Genomic DNA, 11,774 nt, shown 5'->3' on the forward strand with positions numbered 1-11,774 from the left:
GGGGGACCTCAGCACTTGGGACCCTCGGCAACCGCAGGGCAAGCTCCTAAGGCCAGGCTGGCTCCTGCTCTGGCTGCCCCGTGGTGCCTGGACCTGCAGTAGCCTAGGTGCTCAGGATCCCCAGATCACAGACCTTGAGGGGGCTTGGGCTGCAGAGACTGACCAGAACCTGTGTGTTAGTGATGGGGGGAGCCCGGACGTGGGAGGAACATGTGTGGTGGGGGCCGGAGTGCAGGCTGGGCTGAGGTGACGAGGGTGGGAGGACAGAGTAGTGCCCCAGGGGACCCAAGTAGGCCGGTCTTCAGAGTCCCCCATCCCTGCAGTTCCTCCCAGTGCTCTTGGGTGGGTCTGCAGTCCTGGTCTGGGGTGCAGGCCGTGCATCTGGACTGTGCTGACCTGCCCTCACCCTGCCTTGGCTACCGGGGGGCCCTGTCTGCAGAGGCATGGCTGCCTGAGCAGAGGGCCTGACCACCCCTTACAACACAGCGGACGTCTGTGGGGAAAGTGGTGTGAATCATGCCAGCCACCCAGGTGGTCACCGTCGGGCTACCTGAAAGGTGGTGGTGGGGCTCTTCCCTGTCGGGGAAGAGCTGGCAAGCACCGGCCCCCAGGGCTGCTGCAGGGAGGTGGGTGGAGGTGGTGATCAGTGCACTGCCCCTCGGGGTCCATGGTTGTGGGGCCACTCACCCAGTAGGGCCTGTAGCCTGCAGGGGGCCCCAAGGAGGCACCTCAAGCACCACATACAGCCACTACGCTTCCTTGGGTTGAGGGTGCAGTGTCCACACATGTTAGACACACACGGTGCCTTCTGGCGAAACCAGGTTGCCTTGCCCAGCTGAGTGAGGGCTCTCGCAGAGAGCTGCTGTGTATGCATGTGTGGCACGTGGGCCCCCAGCGCCTCTGGGCAGGCGGAACCCCATACCCACGTTAGCTGCCCTAGCAGCAGGTGGGGAGGCCCAGCCTCACCCACCAGCAGTGGATTCTCCTCAGAGGGCAGGTGACCCAAGAGGGAGGCTGCCTCGCTGACCAGCCCCAGGCCCCAGGCTCAGCACTGGCCTCACTGAGGGAAGTGCGCTGTGAGGAGGTGTGCTTGGAGTTTCTGAGCCCCGGTAGCTCCGTGGGGGAGGCAGAGGCCAGTGGAGAGGAAGAGACATTGCTGGGACTGGGTACCTGGCAGGGCCGCCACTCGATCGGTGCCAGGGCGACCCGGGGTCCCCACGCTCCCCCGCAGGCGCCACAGAGCCCTCTGACCTGCGGCCTCATCCATCACGCGGCTGGGCCAGTGGAGTGTGCACCGTCAGCACCGGCACTCTCCAGGCTTGGCGGTTGGGGGGCTTCTGCAGCGACCTTGACAAAGTACAGGAGGCTCATTTTTCACTGAGAGGAGCTTGAGGCTTTCTTTGGCCGGCAGTTCAGACAGGTGACCGGCCCCACCCAGGGGTGGCTGAGTCATCTGGCGGGAAGGACGGGGGCCAGCAAGGGTGGTGCAGCAAGTGCCCTCTGTCCGGGTCCCTGGGCGCCCCCCAGCCAAGGCTGGCCTGAGCCCCTGCCCCCCACAGCTGACTGCATGCTGTCCCTGCAGGCTGACTCCAGTCCCCTCCCACTCCTCCTGGCTGGCTATGAGGACGGCTCGGTGGCCCTGTGGGATGTCTCTGCACGGAAGGTGTGCAGCCGTGTCGCCTGCCATGAAGAGCCCGTCATGGGCCTGGACTTCGACTCCCAGAAGGCCAGGGGTGTCTCGGGCTCTGCAGAGAAGGCACTGGCCGTCTGGAGCCTGGATGAGCAGCGAGCTTTGCAGGTCAGTGGGCCAGACTGAGGTGTCATTTATCCTGCTCTGCACTAACAGTCTGATGGGCTGAAACAATATTTAGGCATGAAGAGGAGCCGGTGCAGACCCTGGGCTAATTAATCACCGCGAGCCGGCGGGCGGGCTGGGGCGTTTGTGAGCTGCTCATGTGGTGTGGGTTTCTCTTAGACCTCGGGGAACAGCGGTCACGTCTCGTCCATCTAGAGAAAAGGCATGTAGAATCCAGGACCATGCAAGCGCGTTTGCAAAGCTCAGAGGAATTTGGTCAGTAAGGAACTGATTAATCAAAAAGAAGAAAAAAAAAAAAACCCCAAAACCCGATGTAGGGAAGTCCACGGAGTCAGGCCTCTGTGGCCGCCCACAGGCCGCCCAGGGAGGCAGGGAGGGGCGGGGCTCGGGCAGAGTGGGCGCTGTGGGCGCCTTCCCGGCACGTCTGTGCACGCCGCCCCATCTCACAGGGCCCGCAGGGACCCTGGGGCCATGTCTGGACCTGTGCTCGGGGCTCAGCCTGGCTGGGGTGGGGCGACGGAGTTGGCGGACGGCAGCCCCTTGTCCAAACCCCACTCTGGTGCAGATCCTAGGGGATGCAGTGCTGGTGTGTCCTGTCCCTGTCAGCCCCCAGAGGGTGGCCTGGGTGCACCCTAGCTTTTAGGGAGGAGAGGAGCCCCCATTAGCCAGGTAGCCTCTGGAGGCTGAGACCTGACCACAGCCAGTGAAGGGAACTTCCTTGAAAGGCAGCTCTGTGAACACAGGTATGGTAGGGGAGCAGGGCCCCAGGTAGAAGCTTGTGGCCCTGCTCCCAGCCCCACCTGGGCTCTTGTCCCTGGAGCACTGGAGGACCAGGTCTGTAGGGGGGTACCCTGCAGTCCAGGCTGCGCTGCAGACAGGTGGCTGCAGGGAGAGGGCATCTCTTGGGCCCCCCCATAAGGGGAGGCCTTGCCCAGCCCTGGGCCCCCACAGCCAGGGAAGAGCCTCTGGGCACTTGGGTGGGGTGGGGGTGGGGGCATGGGTGAGGATCAGGACAGGCTGCAATGCTCAGCAGGCATCACCAGCCTGGGCACCGGACAGCCGGGGCAGGGCTGTCACCGGCGGGCGAGAAGTCCTGGGAGACCAGGACAGACATTGCGGTCATGCAGGGAGACCTCTCACTTGGCAGCTGGAGGGGCTGCTGGCTTCCTAAAACACACAGTCAGTCGGGGGACCAAGCTAGAACCAGCGCAAGTGGGTGGGGCCCTGAGGTGGGAGCAGCCCTGTGGGGTCTGGGGAGGGGGAGGGGGCACAGGAGGGAGAGGTCCCCCTCAGCAGCACACGACCCAGGAGGTGACCCAGGAGGCACTGCTCCTCCCACCGCCCCCTGCTAGAGACATCCATGCCCCCAGAGACCCTGACAGACACCTTCAGGTGGTGGAGCACTGGCCTCACAGAGGAAGCCTCGGGGCCTTGACGCCCTCGGCATCTGCAGTGTCCAAGGCGGCCTCGCCCATGGGCCCTTGGTGCTGCGGTGGCCCTGCAGGCTGGCCCTGGAACCACGTGGGTGAAGGTGTGCCTCACCTCACAGCCTGCTGCTCTAAGGAGCCCAAATCAATCTCCGGCCGGGCGGGCGGAGACGGGCTTCTGAGCAGAGCGTGGGTAATGGGAACCAGATGGGCCGCTGCGTACACATTCTTGGCACCTGAGGTCATGCGCTGTGAGAGCCACTGGTGCCGGGACCCCTCCCAGAGGGTCCTGGTCCAGGACAGGCTCAGCCAGGGGCTGCAGTGGTGACCGGAGCCTTTGGCCACCGTCCTGGGGTGAACACTGGGCTGCTCACCTGCCTACGGAGATGGCTTCCCTGGAGCCCGGGGCTTGGGCGCGTCTCCGTCAGGCGCAGGTGGTGTGCAGACCTGCTTCTCCCTCCCACACTTGGGGCAGGGTCCATGGCCTTGAACCAGGGCTGATTTACAGCCAGAAGTGTTTTTAAGCCTTTGAATAATAATGGGCCCCCACCCCAGCCAGCCTAGGCTGGGAGTTGGACAACCACACTATCCCCACCACGCTCCTTCTAGTCGGCCGAGCGTCCCCTCGTTCCTGCTGCGTGGCCACTGCCATCCCCTCGCTGGCCCTCCCGGGGGCTTCCCTCTAAAGTGTCAGCAGCAGGACACGGGTCCAGTGAGAGGGAGACCAGGGGACTCTGGGCTGAGGAGCTGTGGGCATGACCCACCCACTGGACTTCTCAGGACATAGTGGAAGGGCAGCAGCCATGGCCATGAATGGGCACTGACCAGCCCAGGCAGGACTGGTCTCTTCCAGTCCAGGTCCCCACGACAGGCCTTGTGCCTTGATGCCACAGCACTTCCGGGAGGGGCTGCAAGGTGGGAGCACGTGAGTCCCATCCTCTGGCCTTGTGGGTGGTACTGGGCATCTCTGCCCTGTGCCCGAGTTGGCCACGTGAGGACCACGGCTCGGGCTCCACTGAAGCTCGCCCACGGTTCCTGGGGCCCCCGGGGCTCATCTGCAGACTGCAGGTTTGGAAGCAGCCCTTGTCTCCCTGGGAGACGTCCCCACGGTTAACACCCAATGAGAGTCGAGGGCTGTGGGCTGTTCCTGTGACCTGACCCTGGGCCCAGACTCTGCCGGGAGATGGCAGTCGAAGGCTGGCAGAGAGCACAGGACACGCGGGGCCGCTGGCGGCCACAGTGGATGTTGGAGGAGGAGGGCCGGGTGCTGAACAGCGGTGGCTGGAAGGACAGGAGGTTGGGCATGAGATGCGGGGCAGGCATGGAGGTGGCTGGACAGGTCACAGGGCTGGGTGCGGATGCTGCCCACTTGTGGGTCGCACTGACCTTCCTCAGTTTTTTGTGATGACCGTTTGGATTTCTGTGTCTGCAGGCCGGTCCCTTTTTGCTCCTGAGCAGCCTGTGTTTGTTATCTGTAAGCATCCCTTTCTGTTGCACCATTTCCCTCCACCTTCCTCTCCCTCCGCCGAGTCTCTTGGGCGCCATATGCTGCTCTGACCCGGTGGGGCATGTGCAGCAGCAAAGGCTGGCTGCGTCTGGGACCCTTCCTCACACTCAGTTCCGGGCAGCCCTGGTTCTGTCTGTTCTCTGACTGCAGAGCTGATTAGAGTGTTTCTGTTTCCAAATGTTTGATTCTGCCCGCATTACTTTCTTCTTCTCAGTTTCTCACTTGATCCTCTGCATTTGGGGAATGAGTTCTGAGTGGTGTCCGCTCTCTGAAGTGTGGAAGCCAGGAGGCTTTCCCAAGTGTCCCGCGTGTTTCTCAGCGCCCGGCGCACGGCTGCAGCCGCCTGGGTCCCGGGCCCCGGGGACACCCATGCCTTTCCCGTGTCCCACGTGCTCCCGGTCTCTGTGCGTGGACGCTGGGTAGGAATGTCTCTTCCCAGGGAATTGAACCCTTGTCCCTGGAAAGGATTTTTGCCTAAAAAGTCTGTCTTGGCAACGATTCAGTAGGCTCAGGCCAGGCTCCTCCTGGTTTTGTGCCTTTTATTTTTCCCTCTTTAGCCTTCAGCCTCCTCCTCAGGCCAGCGTCCCTCTCCCAGAGGCAGCTTCCGTGTGACCTCGGCTCACGCTACTGTTTTGCTGGTGAACACTGCCCGGGGCTGCCTTCTGCAGCCGGACAGCGGGCTCTGCGTGGCCACGGGGCCCAGTCCTGGCGTCCCTCCTGGTTTGTGCGGCATCCCTGGGCCCGTCCCACAAGCGTCCGTTTTTGTGTCTTCGTTTTCCCTTGTGATTTCCCCTTTGATCCGGTGCTTCCTTAGAGGTCTACTGCTTAACTCCCGCGCGTTTGTTGACTTTGTAGAGGCCGCTGATCTCAGCTCTGCTGTCAGGGCTGGCGGTCCAGCAAGGCCGCGTCAGGCCTGGCCCTGCTGTCCCTGGACAGGCTCTCAGCTGCCGGGCTGGGGCTGTCGGTCTGCGAGGGCGGGTCCCAGCGTCCTTTCCCGTCGGTCGGCCTCGTGCTTCACCCGGACTGAGCGGCTTCAGGAACTTGGTTGCCCTGACCCTGGGAACGCAGCACTCAGCTGTCCCCCCCGTGTCCCGCTGGGCGGCCCCACCAGTCGGCCTTTCCATGCTGTGTCTGCACACGAGGCTGTGTCTGCACTTGGGGCTGTCCTGGTGCCCGCCCCCTCCGTTACCTCACAGGAGGCTTCTGGCTTTGCAGCTGACCTGTAGGTTAGTTTCTGTGCTGGCGTCAGTTTGGCCTCGGGGGTTTCTACGCGTGTGGACGCCCCGGTGCTCCAGCACCGTTTGTTGGAGAGACTCTTTGCTCTTGTGTCAGAGATGGTGTACACAGGGGCCTGTTTCCGGGCTGTCTGTCCGTCACCGATGCCCAGCGCCTTCATTCCTCTGACTTCCTAGCACGTCTCGGAGTCGGTGTTGAAGTCCGTCCCGACTGGACTTTTCTCCTTCCACATTCAGTTGACTGTTCAGGGTCTGTTCTTTTTTATAATTTCCATTTCTCTGCTTGTAGCTCCTATCTGTTCCCTCATCACGACAATGTTTTGGTCATTATTTGAACGTTTCTTTTCATTGTCTGGAAGGGACATTTAACTGCTGCTGCAAAGTCCTGGTCCGACAGGCTCTGCACCTGTGTCATTCTGGGCCCCTCGCTGTTGCTGCTCTTCCCTTGATGACAGGTCCTCTCCTCCCACTTCTCCGCGTGTCTAGTAACTTTTGTTTGTGTGAACGACACAAGGTGGAGAGTGGGTTCTGTTGATCGGCTCCGCAGAGGGATCTCTCTTGTTCCCATGGGCTGTTCACCTGCTTTGTCGGGGCAGCTGGGGGCCCAGGGTCCTCCCCTGGCTCCTATGATGGGGTGGGACTCTCTTTCCAAACTCTGCCTGCCCTTCAGGCTTGTGAGGCCTGGTCTCCAGCTTCGTCACGGTGTTGAGAGTAGACCCCAGCCACAGTGTGATCACTCTCTTGGGGCGTGGCCACGTGTGCTCCAGGAAGAGCTTCTGGGTGCTTTCCTGAGTTCTTATGTGTTCAGAAATGCTGGTCTGTTGTTCTCAGACCTGAGCGACAGTTTGGCTGGATATAAAATTCCTGGGCCTCCCCCGAGCCTTGTGGCGTCATCTGCCGCCTAGCACAGACTTGGCCCCGGGACATCCGCCCGACTCTTGCCCTGGTGCTTGACTCCGTCTGGTTGCCTGGCTCCTGGGAGCACGTCTTCGGCTTGGAGTCCAGCAATGTTACTAAGCACACCTTCCCCCTGACCGTTCCAGAGCCGGGATCCACAGCTTCAGTTTCCAGGAGCGAGAGTTGACTTCCTAATTCAGTGAAGGTCTTCCAGTCGCCACAGCTGTTTCTGGATGCTTTGCTCACTGTGGGTCACTCCTCCTTTTGCTGTCTTCTCTGATCCCCCACGTCTTGAGTGTTTCCTCCACTTCCCTTAGCGGCGCGCTGCCCCGCAGTCAGGCTGCCCGCTCTGTGTCTGCCCTTCAGTTCTAGTTGCATGGACGTAGTTGCTTCACCAACTTTTTTTTTTGCTGATGTATGGCAAAAGTGCCTGGTGAGTGTCCTGTTGCTTCCAAGGACAGCGACCCTCTTTTTCCCCACGTCTCTTTCCTCCTGTTCCTTGCGTTGTCTTTATAGACGCGAACGACTCTCCCTGGAGGCAGCTGTGTTGCCAGCCGGGGTTATTGGACCCTTCAATCAATAGAAGCCGATGAGCGGCCGGACGAGACGTGCATGGAGGCTTCACTGGGACTTGTGCTGCAGCAGAGGGACCTTGCTCGGTCCCGAGGAGGGAGCTGCTCCCTTAAATGGGGTGGGGGTGGGGGCAGATCAGGGGTCTGGCCACCCCCTTGGTGGGGCCATGGGCAGGAACCGTGCACAGGACCTGCCTCTGCTCCTGGCACCCAGAGGTGGCACTTGCGTTTTGGCCTCTTTGTATCCGCTCACAATTTCGCCCAGCTGTGCGTGTGTGCAGTTATCTTTAGTCCCTTATAGTCCCTTTGTGCTGTGTTGTCCTGTGTAAGCACTGCAGCCCAGGGTCCCAGGTGCCACCTGTCTCACTGTGGCCCGATCAGGAGGTGAATTTGGAGAGAAAGGGGAGTTTCTGCAGGCGCACAGGCGACTTTGGGGCAGAAGAGCTCCTGGTGCCTGGGGCTGGGCCGAGGCAGGAAGGGTGGAAGGATGTGGCCAGTTGGGTTGTCGTGATGAAGGGGCAGAGGTGCCAAGTGGCCCCCACGGCACACACAGTCCTGGAACCAAGAGTGGCTGGACCAGAGGGGCTGCGGGAAGGCGTGTGGGGAGGCCCAGCCCCGCTGAGAGCTCATGTGGACAGATGTGCCTGCAGTGCCCTGTGACATGGCCCTGCCCCTCTCAGAACCTGGCCCAGGCCTTCTGTGGCCAGTCGCCCGCCCACTCCTGCATGTCCCACCCTGGGCAGCCTTCACTGTCACTCCCACCTGTGCTGCGGGTGGGGTCTGCGTCCTCTTACCCGCCTTGGCTGTCCTGAGATTTCTGCACTGACTTTGTGCTGCTGTCACGCGGGTGTGCTGCCTGGACGCCGGGGGGCAGCATTTCCATGGGGAGGGTCCCAGGACCCTGCCCACGAGGTCTTTCCTATCTCAGCCTAAGGGTCTGGCCAAGGGCAGAGGTCTCTGGCTCCAGACAGCCTGTCCTGGGAAGCCCCCTAATGGTCCTCCCCACCACTCTCTCGATCACAGGTGCATGGAACTCACCAGCTCACCAACCCTGGGGTCGCCGACGTCAGGATCCGGCCAGACCATAGGCTCCTGGCCACCGCGGGCTGGGACCATCGCATCCGTGTGTTTCACTGGCGGACGATGAAGCCGCTGGCCGTGCTGGCCTTCCACAGCGCCGCTGTTCACTGCCTGGCCTTCGCCACGGATGGCCTGCTGGCCGCGGGCTCCGGGGATCAGCGCATCAGTGTCTGGTCGCTCTACCCGCGCATGTGACATGCTGACAGCGGGGAGGTGGGTGCGCAGGTCACGAGGGCTCCATTATGGGAAGAGCCAACGTACTTCTGGCTTGGCACTTGCTTCCTTGGGTATGGGACAGTGACTGCGGTTTAAAGTGTAACTGGGCCGGACACTAGGCACCTGCAGCCCAGGTCAAAGGCTGACTGGGGGCGCCTGACAATAAACTCCGTTTGCAAACCTGCAGGCTTGAGGTACGAATTCTCCAGGGTGACCCCCTGGTTCCCTTGGGGTCAGAGCCCAGAGCCATCCTCAGAGCCTCCACTAGGCAGGGTGGTCGGGCCCTCCAGCAAGGACCCTAGGCATGGTGCCCGGGTCCTGGGCTCCCCACCCCAAGGATGGCCAGGAGCTCCTGTATCACAGGGCTGGGGGTGGCAGATGCCAACAGGCTTGGGGCCGAGCAGGATCAGTGGGAGGGAGGAGGTGCCGCCCCCCAGAGTGAAGTCAGGGGACACAAGAGGCCATCCCAGGGCAGCTTCTGGGCATAAAGCACCAGCTCAAGGGAGACTGGTGGGCACCCAAGGGCACCGTCACAGCCACGCATGGGGCAGCCGCTGGCTCCTATGTGGGACCAGGCCAGAAGTCAGGGCAGCTTCTCTTAAAGCTGGGCTGTTGATAGGAAGGAGGGGACCCTGGAAGTTGGCATGGGGGCTGTCGGGGGCCCCTGACGAGGCTGGGAGAGCCCCCAGGTGCCCTGCCTGAGGTCAGCCCCTCTCAGGCCGGAGGACCCGGTGGGATGCTCAGGATCCCATCCCGCTTTGCCTGAGGGAGTGGAGCCCTCAGTGCGTGTGCCCCAGGAGGGCTGCTGCTCCCCAGGGAATCTGGGGCACACGTGTGTGAGTGGCAAGATGCTGAATCCACTGGAGCAGTCCCCCTGCTGGAGGGTCTGGCCTCTAGGTCCTGCTCGGGGGTGACAGGCTCTGAGGTTTGGTTGGTTGATTGAAGCAGGGGCCGTGGGCTGGGACCCCAGTGCGGTTGACATGCCAGCACCGTGTGTTGCTGAGAGGGTGCAGTCTGGGCGAGGGTGCTGGAAGGACTTACCCCGCAACGCCAGCTCGTCCTCTGCAGGGGCTCCAGGGGACATGCCTTCCCCGCAGCTGCAAGGGGCACCCACATCCTGGGAAAGCTCTGTGATCACTCTTCCCTGAAGGTCGGAAGCTTCACTGGGAACAGGGAACCCGGGCTAGCAGGACCTCATGGTGGACAGTGGGGTCCAGGGCTGTAGGTGTGGGCTAGTGACCCTGTATCCCAAGAAAGGGGCTGACTGGCGGCTGCTGAGCCCTGGCTGGTCCATGTGCACAGAGCAGGCGTCTGACCCCGGCCACCCAGACAGGCAGGTATCTGCCCCTCGGTCAGACCCCGGCACCCGCCGTGTGAGCTGTTATCGCCTGAGCTCCCCCACAGCCCCTTCCCTCCCCGGGGGCTGTGCCCTGTCCCGGCAGACAGACAGACTTTACTATTGGCCTGCTGGACAGAGATCCTGCTGGGTGTCCTCCATCACCTCTAGGAGGGGCCATGCCAGCCCCTGTGTGTTCTATACCCGTGGCCAGGCCACCAGGATGTGGGGGGACATCACTAGTGTCAGAAAGGAGGGCAGCTCTGTTTAGGCAGCAGCAGCTAGAGCCTCGTCAGACACAGACAGGGAGGCGTGTGCAGGGCGTCCTCCGGGCACCGCATTCCACTCAGGACACTGCCCTCCACTTTCTCCATGTGAGGTGCCGTTTGCTGACGTGCTGGAGGCCATGCTCACCTCGGGAGGAAGACCTGCCCAACCTGTCCCACTGGGCTCCCACATGTGCCCCCGACCCCCAGCAAAGCGTGCTGTCCTGGCCAGTGTCCCTCTGTGGGAGCCTGTCCTGGAGATGGGACCAGAGGTGACGGCGGCCACAGCAGCTGCTAAACTGCAAAGGACTCTGTCTCAGAACCTGCCTGGCTTCACTGTAGCACAGCCGTGAACCGCAGGGAGACTGGTGCCGACGTCCATCCTCACTGCTGCTCTCCGGAGTGGGCTGCTTGGCAGGGAAGGGGGCTGAGCCCCGTCAGTCCTTCTGCAGGTCCTGCCGCAGCTGTGGCCCTGAGCCGCCAGGTGCCAGGCAGTGCAGCCTGGCTGAGGATGTGGTACCCCTGCCCGTTTATGTCTGTGTGGTCAGCTTGGCTGTCCTTTGGCAGAATCACTGAATTTATAAAAGCAGCCATGGAAGCGTGCGCCCGGGACGAGGGACAGGGCAGCACAAGAGCATGAGGATCACGAGGGCCAGAGATGCCCCAGAGAGTGAGGGCTGCTGTGTCTCTTCTCCGAGGATGACCAGCACTCCGGCAGACGTGGACGCAGACTGGAGTCGTCTGGATCTGGCCCCACCTGTGTCAGAGGCACCCACAGGGCTGACCCTGTGCTGGGCTCTGGGCTTCCGCCAAGGCCACGTGCTGTGGCCAGTGTCCCAGGGCGCCTTGTGGCCGAATTGCCGTGTGTGGGCACAGGTCTGGCTGTGACAGCCCCATCAGCCCTGTGTGCCCGACATGGCCCTCAGACCTCGAGCCCGCGGGCTGTGGGCCGGGTTCAGGCGCGGGCAGGCTCCTCAGCCTCCAGACCTGTGGGCGCCAGGCGGAGGGCGCCCACTACCCTGGAACCATCATGAGGCCCCAACTTACACGGCAGCAGATCGCCAAGGACCTGCCCAGCCTCAAACCCTAACAGCTCAATAAGAAACAGGGCCCCACTGGACGCCCAGCCCAGCCCAGCCCAGCCCAGGAGGATGCTGCATGTGGGCAAAACCCCGGGTTGTCCTGGTCATATCCACAGCCGAGTCCTTCCCCAGAGCTGCCCCATGCAGGAGGCCGGCCACCTGTGGGACCCACGCGGGCAGGACGGGTCTCCAGCATCCTGTCCATCCGAGTGGGCTCAGAGCGGCCCGGCCTCCGCCAACAGGAGCCTCCTGGGGCCGTGTGCACCCTCAGGGCCGTGCCTCCGACACCCTGGATGGCTGCTTCTGTTCCTTCCCACGTAGCGGAAATCACAGCAGCCCC

At 62.5% G+C, this 11,774-nt stretch overlaps 1 protein-coding gene across 5 annotated transcripts in view; it reads left to right on the top strand.

Annotated features, from left to right (window-relative positions):
• GNB1L (G protein subunit beta 1 like) overlaps nt 1–8,936 on the top strand; it is a 40,601-nt gene extending 31,665 nt beyond the window's left edge. For all 5 annotated transcript variants that reach the window (XM_011000257.3, XM_031443229.2, XM_031443232.2 and 2 more), the window contains 2 exons: nt 1,583–1,798; nt 8,478–8,936. In XM_011000257.3, the coding sequence (XP_010998559.3) occupies nt 1,583–1,798; nt 8,478–8,729 (468 nt within the window). In that variant the 3' untranslated portion in view covers nt 8,730–8,936. The remainder of the gene's footprint in view (nt 1–1,582; nt 1,799–8,477) is intronic.
• The last annotated feature ends 2,838 nt before the right edge of the window (nt 8,937–11,774 follow it).

Source organism: Camelus dromedarius, chromosome 31, assembly GCF_036321535.1.
Source record: "Camelus dromedarius isolate mCamDro1 chromosome 31, mCamDro1.pat, whole genome shotgun sequence".
In the NCBI taxonomy this organism is placed as follows: domain Eukaryota; kingdom Metazoa; phylum Chordata; class Mammalia; order Artiodactyla; family Camelidae; genus Camelus; species Camelus dromedarius.